Here is a 14,876-nt window from a genome sequence, read left to right on the forward strand (position 1 = left end):
TTTCTTTTTAGTGTACATCAAACAAATTACAGGGCATTGCAGGTGATCTATAGGGCTATTATTTCCTGGTCCAAAATTTGGGCTGTACGGGTACCACCAGGTAATTCCGAGGAGTTTATATCTCCCTTGATCTTGATCACAAGATCTTTACTGCTTTCGAAGTTGTCAATGCTCTCACAAACTATTGCTGTATTAATCACATTGATGTTAATTAAAGTATGCCGATGATAAAGTAAAATATATTTTCTGTTCGAGTTCTCTCAGTACTTTGACGATTTCCCTTATTGAATGGCTGCTGTAAGTGGCTGCTAACTTCAGCATAGTTATAATGCCTAACAATGGAGTAAACTTTTCATAATTTTGTTTCATCATTAATTCTGGGTGATGCACTTGCATACCCAGTAGTTTATATTAGGGGAAAATCGTCAATGCAAGTATAATTCATGAACTATATCGAGTCTACTCTTTTATTGCTAATAAACAGAATTTTGTTTTATAGTGTCTTGTATATACACATGAGATATACAGGTAAATGTAATTCGTTTTAAAAGATAACAACCATACCCCTGTGCAATACGTCAGTATCTTGTTATGATGGAAGGACTTTTATTTTCTAAGATATACCCCTTCTTTCACTTTAAGTTTATTTGAACATAAAATATAATTTTTGTTACTTTCTGTAAACTGCAGTTAAAATTACAATATTGTAAAGATTATTTCACAACTGATAAAAAATTATACTGAAAAACTTTAATCTATAAGGGGGTCATTATTCTTCAGGGGTCACTTTTCTTCATGTAGAGTGTGTTCATTTTTATGAAAATGACACTTATTCTTCAGACAAAAGGGTCATTTTTTTACGATTTTTTTTTCTGCGTAGAATAATGACCGGGGGATCATTTTTCTACGTCAAAAAATGACCCCCGGTCTTTTTTCTACGGGGGTCATTATTCTTCCTTACACCGGCAAAGTGTTGTATATAAAATATACATTACAAGTACAGAATACATGTTACAAAATTACATGATTATCAAAATACATCAAACAATTATAGAATAATTACCACAGGAGTTTTAAATTACATCTGAACATATCAAAATACATTTTTATGATATCGTTAACATTCATCACAAGGTATTGAACAAACATCCTTAGAATTTAAAAAATTCATCACAATGTTATCAAGTAACGATTTTTACTGTATATTTTAATACTCAGCTTTAATTGTATAGTAGGACTTTCTTCGTTGTTGACTTCGGCTTCTTAAATGCGCCTTAAAACTGGGTTAATGAGAAAAAACCTCCTTTGTCTCAATAAAAAAAACATGCCTTATTCCGATAAGACCCTTAATATTTTGAGAAGGATAAATTGCCAATCGTGATTATATTGTAATTAGCTACATTTTTCATTATTTCTTGTTATGACGTTTTCAAATCTTGAGCGTAAAAGGGATCTGATAATTAATTTTTCGATTGAGAATGGAAGATGTTTATGAAAAAAGGGAAAGTTCAATGAGTTGGCTCATAATCAGCAAGCATATGCGAGATGTGCCATCGGTTTTTGATGTCGTGACTTTTGAAGCAAAGTCAATGTATAAAAGTGTTGTTACGAAGGGATGGTTTAACAAACCCAGAAAATATCTTTGTCCTTGCTGAATTCAAACTGGAATATGTGAATCAGTAATCCGATGCTATTTTTATTACTCAATTATGTTGAAATTGCAAAAGCGGGTCAGATTCGATCAAATATTGATATAAGTATTAAATAATTTTGAAGCATATTAGTACACGTATTGCCCCCCCCCCTAAAAAAAACAGTTGTGCGAAATATTTTAATCAACATTTCCCTTTAATTAAATAGTTTTTTCAGAGTAAAACCATAAGAATGAAAAAAAAAATCATATGATTACTTTTTTGCATTTAAAATAGTGGAAAAGGTGAGCAAATGGACGGCTTAAAGTAACAAGAGGAGTAAATCCATTAGAATAAAAAGAGAAAAATAGACTCTTTATCTAAATCTTTATACATGTAAGTGTTCTTTGCTTAACTATTGAAAGTGTTGAGTTTAAAACCTAGAACTGGAAAACGATCTTTTCTTTCATTAAAACTTTACATTGAACACGAAATAAAGGCAATTTTAGGAAAGGAAACTCTGTGAAGTCTTTTTCCTAAAGGTAGCATCTGTCTTGAAAAAAAAAAATCGGAAATCATTTTTAGATTATTAAAATTCTTAACGGTTATTACACTCGAAATTTATGTGTACATGTATTTGTCATTGTTTACACCATATGCATGAAATGTATAAATAGGGTGTGGAAAAATTATCAAAAGACAAATTATTGAACATATATGTAACAACGCAATCAATATTCAGTAAGCGTATGCGAGACTGGCCGTGGGTTTCCGACGATGTCCTAGTCCTACAGATATCAATCTACTTTTTAAAGTGCATGAAAATATTTAAGATAAAATCCCAACATTTTATAAACATGTCATGCCATGAAATGAAACTAATTCAAAATTTCCACGAAATATTGAAAAGATATTTATACACATCACGGTGTTCGTCAGATTAAGTCCCTTTGAAAATTTTCACCTGCCTCAAAATTTTCAGCGAAATCTACATAAATTGTGGTTTTAGCAGATAATTTCTCGCAAAACCAATAGTCAGACAGTGTTTGTATTAAACAAAACTTTACGTAATCGGATGTCTTATATTCATTAAGTTCACGATTTAACTTACATAATAATACAAACTTTCTCCATTTTGACGCTTTGTGGTGAGTAGAAATATTATTACTTCAATTAGTAATAGTCTTGTAACAAGTGTCAGGTGTTAAAGTATTTATGTAATCTTATTGTAAATTGAAAAACACAAAACACAAAACATATCTTTTACTATTTCCCCCTAAAGATTGCTGTATACTTTTTTATTTATATCACACAATCGCTTTTTCAACTTATTCTGTTCTGTTTCAAAATATGTCCATCTTTTCGTATCATTTCAAAAATTAAAAAATAGACTCATAACCTTTATTTACCGTAGAAATTTTTTTTACCAAATGATACACAAACTTCTTTCTTGAACACCAGAATTCAAGGATAACAAAAAATAATTATAATAATCAACCATTATTTTTGTTTACTGTGTACAATCGTCTCATCACATGCACGTACAAATACAACTGCATAAATATATGTCGATAACCAAATGTAAAAACGAAAATAGTAGATATAATTTTTATCACATAGTGTAATATCTCAATATTAAAAAGATATTACAAAAATGCATGTCTATGAACAATTTGACAAAATTTAGCAAGGTTTAGGGGCCATTTGTGTTTAGCAAGCATATTTTGTATAATTTAAGAAATCAACTATCGCTCAGTCAAATCGTTCATCAAATAAAATTATATCCGTTAATCGTCAAATTGAAAAATCTCATTTCTGACTTTTGATACATCTTTGTTTGTGCGAGCATAAATCATACAAGGTTAAAGGGGCACTGACACCATTATAACAGAAAATTTTATTGTATTACAATGTTTCCACAAGGTTTTTCTGATGATTAACCCAAATCATATATATATATATAGATTTATAAAAGATATGTACAGCTCACAACTCTAGTGTATGTAAATTTCATCTAGTAATAAATTTCACTTTGCAATCTAATTTTCAACAAAAGCATGGTACCATTGTCGGGTATTGGAGGCTCTGTATCCTGTATCTCGTTTCAAACGGACACTGACATATTGGTTGATCATTGAATAAATATTGTATCAACTGTAATAAAGTAAATAATCTTGATCAAGTAAAACTTTTGCTGACGACCCTCTACCTTTTTCTCGCATTTTTTGTCCCAACGTATAACATGTAACTCATAAGTTATTGTCTATTCCAGTCACCAAAGAGAAATTCTTGTCTATCGGTATATACATCTCTTTTGGTTTTTTTAAGGGGAGGGGTGAATCAAATGGCTCAACGAAACCCTCTGAATAACTGAAAATGAGATTCGACTAGAACTGTCATCCACTTTTGGAGAATTATGTAAATACCATGTATGTAGTCCTTATTCAATACAGTAGACCGATATCAATCACTGTCCTGCAATGAACCAAGACTCAACCCCTCTCCTGGCAAAACGGATTGCAAAGAATCATGTGATGCTATGTTTTCCACGCATTCCGCATGGGTATGTCGTTTTTGTTGATTGGGTATTGGGATGTTGGTCTCCGATGGTGGTCCATACGAGTCAGGAATGTTAGAAAACGAAAACATTGTACAACAAACTTCTTTAGGACTCGGGCGATTTTCGCATTCGATCGGAGCGCCTCTGCTCCTATAGACGTCACTGTTGCTCGGCTTTTGACTCGCCATGCTGCTAATAGATGGGAGGTCTGGAAAAGACGCCTCCGTAGGAATTTCTCTTGCAACTGGACGATTGTTACATGTAGGTGAGCACTGTTTCATCTCATTCGAAGCAACGTCATTCAAACTACCCGATAACGGCCTATCATTTAATGTGGCTTCGCGTCTAAGAGAAAAGTCTTCAACTTGAGTGCTTGATCTATTTTGAAAGCTTTGATAGCTGTTATGTTTGCCTTCAAAAGACACCGGTAAGTGCCAAGGCGTTTGGCTGCTGCCTCTTGAGTCCCGTATTTGTGGTCCTAATTCATCGACAACCTCCGGAGACCCAATACTTTCTCCTTTCTTTAAAGGATTACCATGAAATTCATTCTGGTATTGTTGTGACATGGAGGGCTCCTTCTCGTCACGTGAATATTTATTCATTGTGATATTGCCACCGTCTCCAATAATGGTAAACTTAGACTTTAGTATAATCGTTGGTTCATTTGTGAATGTTACGGGTGCATCAGTCTCTATACTGTCCAGAAAAGCCTGTTCCTTTTTCTTATGTTCCCTCTCCTTTTCTTTTCGGATTTTTGCGTGTTTCTTTAGAAACTCTTTAATAGCGGGCGCCCAATCTGACGTCTGTTGTTTATAGAACCTCAGAGGACAGGAAACAGTAGCGGACATTGGGAGATCCAAGTCTCCCTCGGGTTCTGTTAACACTGGTATGAATTTTTCCTCGTACAAAAGATCTCCTAGATGACCATGTTTTGTTACCTCGAGATAGTACTTCACAGATTTCTTCCCTGTGAATAAATACATAAAAGCAGAACATCTTTTATAGTCCGGAAGTCCATCTGCATGGTTCACCCATACCTGTTTGTCTAAATAACCAGCAACAATGTAATTATGATCCTTCATTTTGTTTCGGGTTTCAGTAAGGAATGATTGTGCAAGTTTTTCATCTTCTTGCGAATAAATAAGTAAGACATCAGGATAGAAATTGTTCTGAAGTTCATCAGGAAGAACGGAACGATCTACAGACGATGGGTATCTATGAGCTAGAATAATACAATAAAATTGTTATTATTAATCTCTACCGATGCGTGACTTCATTAAAACTAAATTTAAAAAAAAAACCCACTTACAACTCTTTTTAGGTCTTGCTCCCCCGGAGGACATGATGTAGGTCTTTGGATAACAGCGATTAGATGCACATGTACATTTGTATACGCATCTAAAAAATATGATTGGACAAAATACAAAATTCGTTTATCGAACTGAATAGCAAAAGAAATTGTCTGTATCGAGACTACTTTGCTTATGGATCAAAATCTAAAAGGCTCTCTTAATGTTACAAGACCGTAGTTTAAAGAATATTGGGGGCTAGCTGAAAAATAAACACTCTTATACAGTGTAACTTGTACTACTTCCAATTCGTATATTGCTCATTCGTGTGTAGCATTTCATTTGCCCTGTGGTAATTTCTTACTTCCATCAATAAATATGCCAATGAATTTCGGAAATTGTTAAAATGGCAAATCTAGACTCAGATATACTTATATCGGAGGCAAGTAGTATCGTTTTACAATTCTTTGTTTATGAAAAAAGGAGCTAGTGTCATACCTACCCAAAAACAACCTGATAAAAATTGAAACACTTTAAACATTCAGTCTGCTATTGCTCCCGTCCTTCCGTTGTTGCATGCTTACATCGTTTACAATTTGTAAAACCTTTCTTCTAGGTAGTTTTACAATTTGGTAAAAAATGCCAAAACAATACTATATGATTCATCAATTGATTGTGCTAAATACATTATGAACTACATGTAATGACATGGTTAATTCACTAATGAATTAGAAATGTAAAGAAGATATATCCAATGAGCTAACCTTTAGATTGTTTAGTCCAAAGGATTCAAATTAAACGAATTATGGCATTCATTGTGCTAACTTCAAATCAAATAATATAACTGATATTTTATCCATAAATCATTTTTGATTCTTTATCATTTCCTACCGACCAGGAAGAGTTCAGAAATAACTTGCAGGCAGGAACACTATTAATGTAGAATGAAACTCTCGGCAAAAAAATTCAGCTCTTGTATTCTTATAGAAAGAAAAAAGAAAATCTAATTTTAGAGCTATTCCTAGCTCCACATTTTATCCATATTTAGGGAAATACTGTTAAACTTAGTTGTTATATTAAAATAAATATACTTATGTTACAGCAATTTAACGCTTGTATCCGATTTCCGCTTTCTTGACGAGCACCTCGGGATCGTGAAATATATGCATGCGGAAATTACACAATAGAGATCTAAAAAGGGAAGACTCAAAGATTGCTAAATTCACACTTTTTACGACACGATTTTGAAACATGATCATCGGATAAACACGTGGCATGAAATAAATTCTTTGAAGCAAAATGGCCTGTATATTAAAAGAATATGTCCAATGTACCCATAAAGAAGTACAACAGAAGCAAATGATTTTTTAAATCCAGCGCCGATCCCTTGACCCCCCCCCCCCCCCTTCGACCCGTTTGATTTTTTTTTTTGGCTTAATTTCGTATACCTTTTCGTTATTTTTGTAAAAATCTAGAAAATGCAGGAGCTCTCGGGACCTTTTTTTTTGTTTGCTTTTAAGCGCCATCTGAAAAAATTTTGCCCCCTCCCCCCTTTCGAAAATTTCTGGTGGATCCGCCCTTGAAAAGCACGTGCATGGGCTTTATTCAAAACAAACATATTTCTAAATAAAACAATTATAGAGATGCATGTAAAATGTAAAATTGAGTCTAATTCGCCGAAAGTTCAAATGCACGTTACTCAATTTGTATGCACACACAGCTGCAGTTATGATATTACTTTTTAAAAATGTATGATTCAATGCAATACAAGCAAAAATGTGTGAAATGTAAAAATACAGAATTGAACGTTTTCGCTATTCGATGGATTCATATAAGGAAGCATATTTGCAAAATTAATTAAGTATACAGAAATACCTAAAAGTTTAACACAATTTCAATCACGTTTGTCTTCGGGAACAAATAATAAAGAACTGCACTATCTGTCAACCGAGCCCCTGTGATCAATCATTTAAATCGAAAGTACATGAAACGTTTCACAACCAGGTGTAAATAAAATTATCGAGTCAGCATTAGAATATAATCTTAGCAAAGTACATCTCAATTTGAAAACATTTTTGTTAAAAGAAAATCGTAACATAATATTTTGTTAAAATTTTCTTTAAACATGCAAACTTATAATAATATGAACACGTAATTTGGATATTTTTTAAAAATTCAAAACAAAAACAAAACATACAAAATGACATTAAAATATCTTAATAAACTGTCTAAATCAAAGCATTTTTTAAATTATCATTGGATACCTACTAATGATTATTAGGGAAGAAAGATTAATCTTCTTTCTTGCTCAACTTCATCCTTGAAAATTTACATTCAAAATAGAATGGGAATTCCCTGGGCTTAAATTAGAACTGATGACGACGCTCATGGGCCATATTGCCCAACTGAATAAAAACTCAACTGTGAACCATTTTATGCAAACACCAATGTTCCTGGTACAATGGTACAAGCTGTAGTAATATAGACAAAATAGGACATGCACACATTTTGAAAATATAGTTTCTCAACCAAGCAAGGTACATGGCTAACTGAAGGTCAATTACTCATTGCTTTCATAATTCAGTTCTGAATATTTCATTTGCAAAAATATTTTCAAAATTATACTTCTTAAGGCGTATTATTGTTAATGAATGCGTAAAATTTAGGCATTTGAGTACTTATGTTTGAATACCGTTGGTCCTATCATTTACACATTAAGGCTGTTCAAACAAATTGAATACTGAGCGTTAGCGCGATATGATAATTTGTCTGCGCAGCCTTGGTGTGTTATAGCACCGATGACATCCAGATATTCATATTGATATTTATTTGTATAAAGTATTTGTGTATAAAAATATAGTGCCAGAGACTTTGTAGAGAAAAATCTTTCTTTTTACGAATAGATATGATTTAATGACTTTTTTTCAATAAGTGCATATCTAATTGGTTATGTACATATGTAAATTTCATTCAATCTTACAATAAATAATATATTCAAAACGCGTAATGACGTTTATATTTGTGCTAATGCATCGTGAATAGGGCTGAGTATTTTTACAGGAAATAGAATGTCGCAGATTTCCAATGCAATCATAAGGGGAACTATACACTGAATGTAAAAATAGATAAATTAAAACAGGCTGAAAGTCCTTCTTAGCAACAATATGAAAGTTAAAAATAGTTCAACTTTTTTTTGTACTTTTGTATTTCCTTAATACTTAGGTGTGATGTTTAAAAAAAAATTGAATTTTGAAAAAAAAGTAACAAAACATTCTGCCAATTAACTTTTATTACATTGTCAGCCTACCACGGATGAAAACGACATAGTGTCTTTCTTTGTGTAAACGCAGAAGTGCAGCCTGATGTGTCCAGTGCCGTCCTCGTATGGGTGGTCTCCAGACATATGATTGTGGTTGTCGTTATCCTCCGTATCCCATTGGATGGTTTCCTCTCTCACGTCCATGTCGTGCACGACCTGACAGCCTCTCCGATGACGTAGAAGGATAAATGGCCTCTCATTGGGCAAAGCGATCGCCTCGTAAGGTAATGCGTCAGCCCTTACATAAGTAAAGCCATATTTTTTTAGCATGAGCATACCTTCGAGAGGGATATCAATAATGGATAGTTTTTAATAGCTTAAACGATTTTTCTTAAATCAAGAACCTGCCAATTAGGTAGAATTGTAATCAACGAAAGGGTAAAATATGAAACAAAAAAGATTTTTTTCATTGACACTTTAGCTTTTTTTGTACCAGGAAAAACTCACAGAAACGTAAAAATATTCTTACGGAGATTTGCAATGGGAAATGTTGACATCTTAAACCATTTGAAAGTCATGCATTTCTTTACGATATCATAAGGGTAATTTCATTCTGTTGCAATGCCTAATCTTCGCTGACTTTTTATATTTAGGCGTGTATTGAAACCTGACAAGCTAGAGGGAGCGTTTCAATTGAGAAGTCTTAAATTTGTATTTATAAAACTAACCATTTCATTCAAAAATTTGATTTTAAATTGTAGAGCGACCTTTCATAGCAATATATATTTGACGTTAATCATTAAAAACCTCCAAATATGTTCAACGTTTATAAAGCGATGTGTCATGGTTCTCCATGAAAAGTAACTTTAAGATAAAAAAAAAACTAACTAACATATTTTCCTCCTTAAATAGATAATAGTGTATACAAAGATGTTCATTAACATAAAAGACAACAACTGTTTTTTAAAGGCACTTTATCGTATGTACCTTTTATGGTCTCAGAAAATTAAAGCCACAAGCTAAAGATTCCACAGATTTTTGAGTTATCTCAGCTTTAGTTGAAGCAATATTATTTTGAAAAAAATCCGTTTTCTCGTATTTCAAAGAACTATTTGACACAGCTACCAACCTGCAGCAGTATTCGACCTCAGTATTTGTCCCAAAGTAACCATCAGGCAGAGTTCCACTCCTATGGTTTCTGTCCCCTGGGTCTTCATCGTCCCAGTATATAGAACCACGGTGAAAGCCTGCGAAAGGATCGGCATCGTTAAACTACATTGTTAATTTCCCTCATCGCCCTTACACTGAAAACAAGTTGTAATCACCATCTCTCTCTAAAAGAGTTTTACAAAGGTAAACAATCAGCGAAGCACTAGTGACAAGCTTGAGGATATCAAATTCTTTCTTTTTGAACTCTCAATTTCAATGAAGCAAGTTTGACGCATGCGAATGATCGACAATTAATATTACAGAAACAAATCGCCAACCAAACGTAGATTAAGAATACACGTTTTAGTAGGTAGTATAATGCTGCTAAATGTTCGTATTCGTCAATTCGCAATTGAGTACGTATACTATAGTATGCACTCACTGTCTGGTTACTTCTTAAAATCAAATGACGGTTTGACGAGTCCAGGCCAACATAAATATGATGTCAGTCACTTTTTTGTAAAATACTAGTATTCGTTCTTTGATTTCATCATGATCTTCGTAATCTATTTTCATCATTTAACTTACCATCAGGACACTGATTTCCGTATTTCAGAATGCAGTAGTCTCCCTTTGGCCAATCCATATCATAGTTCGACACCTGGGTAACGCCTTTTATACAAAACCCAGTCTGAATTCTTTTGTCGTCTTTCACACCTATATAACAAAAATACACCAGATGTACGAACAGAAAAAAGACATGAAATTTTAGAACTTTAGTGAACAAGTATAGTTTTTTCATTCATTTTTTTTTCACTACATGTAATACCTAACAATACTGATCTGAGAGACAAGAAGGCGACTTCTGGTGTTTTTGTTGTTACAGTTGTTATAAGGACCGGATTGGTCATAGACAAAAACACACGCACCGTAGACATGAGAAGGCGTTGTCCATGCGTTTTTGTTGTGCCTGTCTTCTGTGTCCTGGATTACGTAACCTTGGTGCCACGTGAAGGATTCATGGGATGGGCACCCGTATATCGTCATCATCAGTCCGTAAGTACCCTTCGGCCACACGAGCGGAATTTTCAAATCGGGATCTAGGTAAACAAAAAATGTTGTTTAAAATATGTACTTAAGATTTATACTGTTGCCCTGTTTCCTAATGATCTTGGTTGGACAGTATATTTGTAGACAGCTTTTGGGAAATTACATGTAATATGAAAATCAAATGTATCATATACTTTGTATAGCCAACCTGATTAAAATAATTGATTTGCAGACGAGACAGTGCTAAAGGCAACAAATGTTATTCTAAATAAATTTTCTACCAATAATTACAAAACTGAAGACGAATTGAATTGTGTTCGAAAATGATGTGCTTTTGAATTTTAAATTCCCATTGGCATAGCGGCTTATTAGAAAAATGAGATATTCATGTTCACGAGAAAGACAGGCGACAAACACGTGAAAAATGACATGTTGACAGGACACTCACTTGCATTTTGGGAAGAAAGCAAAATCATATAGGATTCTAACAGTAGTATTTGTAGTTTTGAGGGTCAAAACTTAGTCATTTTATTCTGATTGCCCCAGAATTCCTTAATTCATAAATTAAAAGATATAGATTTATTGAAAAACGCCCAAATATCTGAGAGCATTATACGCCCTTTTTGACCTTGGGTTGACCATAAAGGGAAAACTCGAATTCACTTTTTTGAAATGTGTGAATTGGACTAAAACGAATCACGATTAATTTGTTTTTTACCAGAGGGAGTTGGCGCCATCTTATAAGCTGCGTATTCAGTGAGCGCTCGTTCAAGGTTCGACTTTCGTGTCTGCAAGTGCTGTTGGTCATCCGATGCACAAATCCCAGAAGCAACCAGCTCATCGTACCTCTGCCAGTAGATTGGATCCAAAGCCAGATCGATGGTCTCCAGTTTCAGGCTGATTGGTTCCGGAAGAGACTCAGACCCCGATTGTAATGTATATTGATGACTCCCATAATTTTGACGAAAAGTGTCGCTTTGTTTGAATTTATCAAAGTCCATTCCAACGGAGGCGGAAAATCCGGCGTACGAGCCACCAACTTCCATTCCGAAACCGCCCTGAAGCATTATTATTCTTCATTATGATGGTAATCATGTGTTTGTATGCCCAGTATCAGTTAATACGATCGGTTCCTTTATCTAAATTTTTTACCAGTTCAATTGTATCTTTAAATGATCGTTCTTCGTTAATTTGAAGGAAAAAAAATGATATGATATTGAAGGTCGTTGTAAGACCATAATCTAATGTTCATATGTCAACAGTTTGTTTGTAAACCCATTGCTTTTTGATCAGATAACTGTCATCCCAATCATAATCTGTCATCGGTATCTAATTGAGTCGAAAACAAAATATAATTATATACATTGTCAGGATTGTCTTGATTTCATATCAAATATTCGATCTCACAAAGTAAAGACTAACAACTCACTGAGTGCATCACTTGGTTCATGAACTTGGTGAGCGAGGTTCGAGACCGACTGATGCGTTTCACACCTAATTCTACCTCCGTAGTCACATGCTGAAAAACGAGCTACCTTCGTTAGGCAAGGAATTCTACGAGTACTTTTATGTACATAAATTTAAATAAATCACATGGTAGAAGAGACTAAATGTGTCAAATTTTAATGTTTTTTACTTTCATTTCATATCAAGTAAACGAGGATACTGGTAGCTTAATATAGCATCAAAATTAACCGGTGCTATGAATTAGATCATTGCAAGCTACTGCATGTGTTCAAGTATAGAATGCAGCCATCAAAAATCGTCAATTATCCTCACCATAGTCATCATCATTTGAACTTACTAATGGGCGTAAATCACTTATGGAATAAAACAGAGCTACATTTACTGATACACGTACTTTAAGTACATGTGAACGGTACTTTAAGTACGTGGAAACGAGCCTCAGTCTCACATGGAACAACGCTTGGAATAGTTTAGTATCGTTTTTTAAATTATATCTACTTTATACCTTCAACAGATTTTCTGATCACACACGAAATAATATTTTTAAAAGGATAATCCATATTTTATGAACACATATAATTAAAGGTTGTAAATGTAATTGTCTGTATCTTGAAAAAAAAACCCAGACCGTTCCCCAGTGATCCAAGAAATCCATGTATTCTGATTGGTTGTAGGTTACAGGAAGTGAACAGACAGTGGCAGCAAAGCTGGGCGTGATGGGAAATTTTTGTGCTCTGGCCAGTTCTGACATGTATCGCACACGACCCAAATTACACACAGACTGCTGATCCTGGATCACATTCCGCTCGACATTAGTTTGATTGTGAGCTTCTTGATACCCTACAAAAACATTTTTGTCAGAAAATAAAAAAAGCTTTATAATATCAATGACTGTGATTAGTTTTAAAACAAAATTTTCGTTAAAGATATTAAATTACACTCACTCGCACTTAAGGTAAATGAAAATGATGCCAGCCCAAAATTTCCACCCCCTGAAAAGAGACAGTTCTCATACTTAATGCTTTTTAAAATCTTGTATATTTAAGCACCATTTTTATATCTGAATTATTCATGTATCCGAGTGAAGAGTTTGGTGGATTGTAACCAATCGACAGACTTGGAATTTCTTTTTACATCGGTATTGTATAGAGTTAAACAGCTGACAAAAAGCATCAAAAATGAAGTTTGTACGTTACTTGTAGTATCGAACATTGATAGAAGTAGATGCAATGTTATGTTATATATCATAGATTAGCGGATTTATGTGGTTCGTGCTAAAAACAAAGGCACTATGTTTTTATTGTGTCAGAGAACCAGAAACGTAATCCGTTTGGTAAAACAAGGTTATTTTCAAACCTGAAGATTTAAAGTTCATTTTTAATTTGTCTTGATACGATTTTGTCCCAAAATACATGGAGGTAGTATTCTGCTGGGCACAGCTGTGGCGGTGTTCGATTTGAACTCTCATCGGCGAGTCATGCCCGGTAACTTCCAGAATTTTCCGAGTGTACAGCAGACCTGGATCGACTCCTCCGTTTGTCACCAAGCTACCGTCTGGATTTCCGGTCAACATATTGTATCCAACACCAATATAATGAAGGTCTTCTTGTTGCGATCGAGCAATACCCAGCCATGTTGCAAGGAACAGTCCTGATAGCAACTTCAACATTCTGACTATGCACCATGTTAAAAATATCATTATTTGTAGCTACAAATCAATAATATAGGACAAAACAACCAGCTGTTATTATTTGAATTTATCTAATCAAGTTTGACAACTTTGATTTTTTAAAAAAAATTTGGATATGATAATATAAAACATTGATAATGTACATGGATGATAAGCTTACCGGAATACGCTGACTTATTGAACAACTGATCTTTTATCTCGACCCAATCACACTGATAGCAGACGAACCTAATGTTACATGTATATGTACATCTCTATTGTAGGGCAAATTAGATAAACTATCTCACTTCTATAGATAATTTACAGTTGTGTTATCATTCTCAAAAATTCTCCAACAAATTCCTTTTTCATTACAGATCCGTCCACGATTCCCATACAATGGATTGTTAGGATACTAAATGGTGAAAATTCTTCAAATTTTGAAGCCTTCGATTTTCCCCTTGATAAGACTGTATGATAACAAAAAATTAAGATTATACTATCTTGGATCTTTGTAAGATTATAAGGTTTTTTTTCAAAGTCGAATTTAATGTTTTTCAGATTGAACTGTCGCAAAATAAAATTATATTAGTTGAAAGATTTGAATAAAAGCTCACTTAATATCCAAACTGTAGAAAGTCATTTTAAGTCTAAGAAAATTTCTTACAGAAAATGGGGTATTGCACAATTTTAAGCAATTTAGGAATACTAGTCATATCAAAGTTTTAAAATATATCTTTTCAAAGTTTTTGCAATGATTATTCTTACATATTCGATTCATAAATGTTAAATTTTTCTTAAA

The 14,876-nt window shown here is 33.6% G+C and overlaps 2 protein-coding genes across 5 annotated transcripts; both read right to left on the bottom strand.

Moving 5' to 3' along the window:
- Window positions 1–3,126: 3,126 nt before the first annotated feature.
- Window positions 3,127–7,872, bottom strand: LOC128155458 (uncharacterized). Of its 3 annotated transcripts, none has more exons than XM_052817164.1 (3): window positions 7,749–7,872; window positions 5,501–5,589; window positions 3,127–5,413 (listed from the first exon to the last, which is right to left on the bottom strand). In XM_052817164.1, exons 2-3 carry the CDS (start codon window positions 5,532–5,534, stop codon window positions 4,095–4,097), a joined length of 1,353 nt encoding a protein of 450 aa, XP_052673124.1. In that variant the 5' UTR covers window positions 5,535–5,589; window positions 7,749–7,872; the 3' UTR covers window positions 3,127–4,094. The 3 variants fall into 3 exon arrangements, with proteins under 3 accessions (XP_052673124.1, XP_052673126.1, XP_052673125.1); XM_052817166.1 differs by lacking the exon at window positions 7,749–7,872 and adding an exon at window positions 6,572–6,838; XM_052817165.1 differs by lacking the exon at window positions 7,749–7,872 and adding an exon at window positions 6,245–6,546.
- Window positions 7,873–8,751: 879 nt separating this feature from the next.
- Window positions 8,752–14,814, bottom strand: LOC128155457 (uncharacterized). 2 transcript variants are annotated; one of them, XM_052817163.1, is made up of 10 exons: window positions 14,256–14,814; window positions 13,762–14,075; window positions 13,350–13,397; window positions 13,034–13,245; window positions 12,368–12,457; window positions 11,657–11,996; window positions 10,818–10,988; window positions 10,477–10,605; window positions 9,869–9,986; window positions 8,752–9,037 (listed from the first exon to the last, which is right to left on the bottom strand). In XM_052817163.1, the coding sequence occupies exons 2-10, from the start codon at window positions 14,072–14,074 to the stop codon at window positions 8,779–8,781; spliced, it is 1,680 nt and encodes a 559-aa protein (XP_052673123.1). In that variant the 5' UTR covers window position 14,075; window positions 14,256–14,814; the 3' UTR covers window positions 8,752–8,778. The 2 variants fall into 2 exon arrangements, with proteins under 2 accessions (XP_052673123.1, XP_052673122.1); XM_052817162.1 differs by having other exon boundaries at window positions 13,762–14,079; window positions 14,256–14,813.
- Window positions 14,815–14,876: the final 62 nt, after the last annotated feature.

Source organism: Crassostrea angulata, chromosome 7 (assembly GCF_025612915.1).
Source record: "Crassostrea angulata isolate pt1a10 chromosome 7, ASM2561291v2, whole genome shotgun sequence".
Classification (NCBI taxonomy): domain Eukaryota; kingdom Metazoa; phylum Mollusca; class Bivalvia; order Ostreida; family Ostreidae; genus Magallana; species Magallana angulata.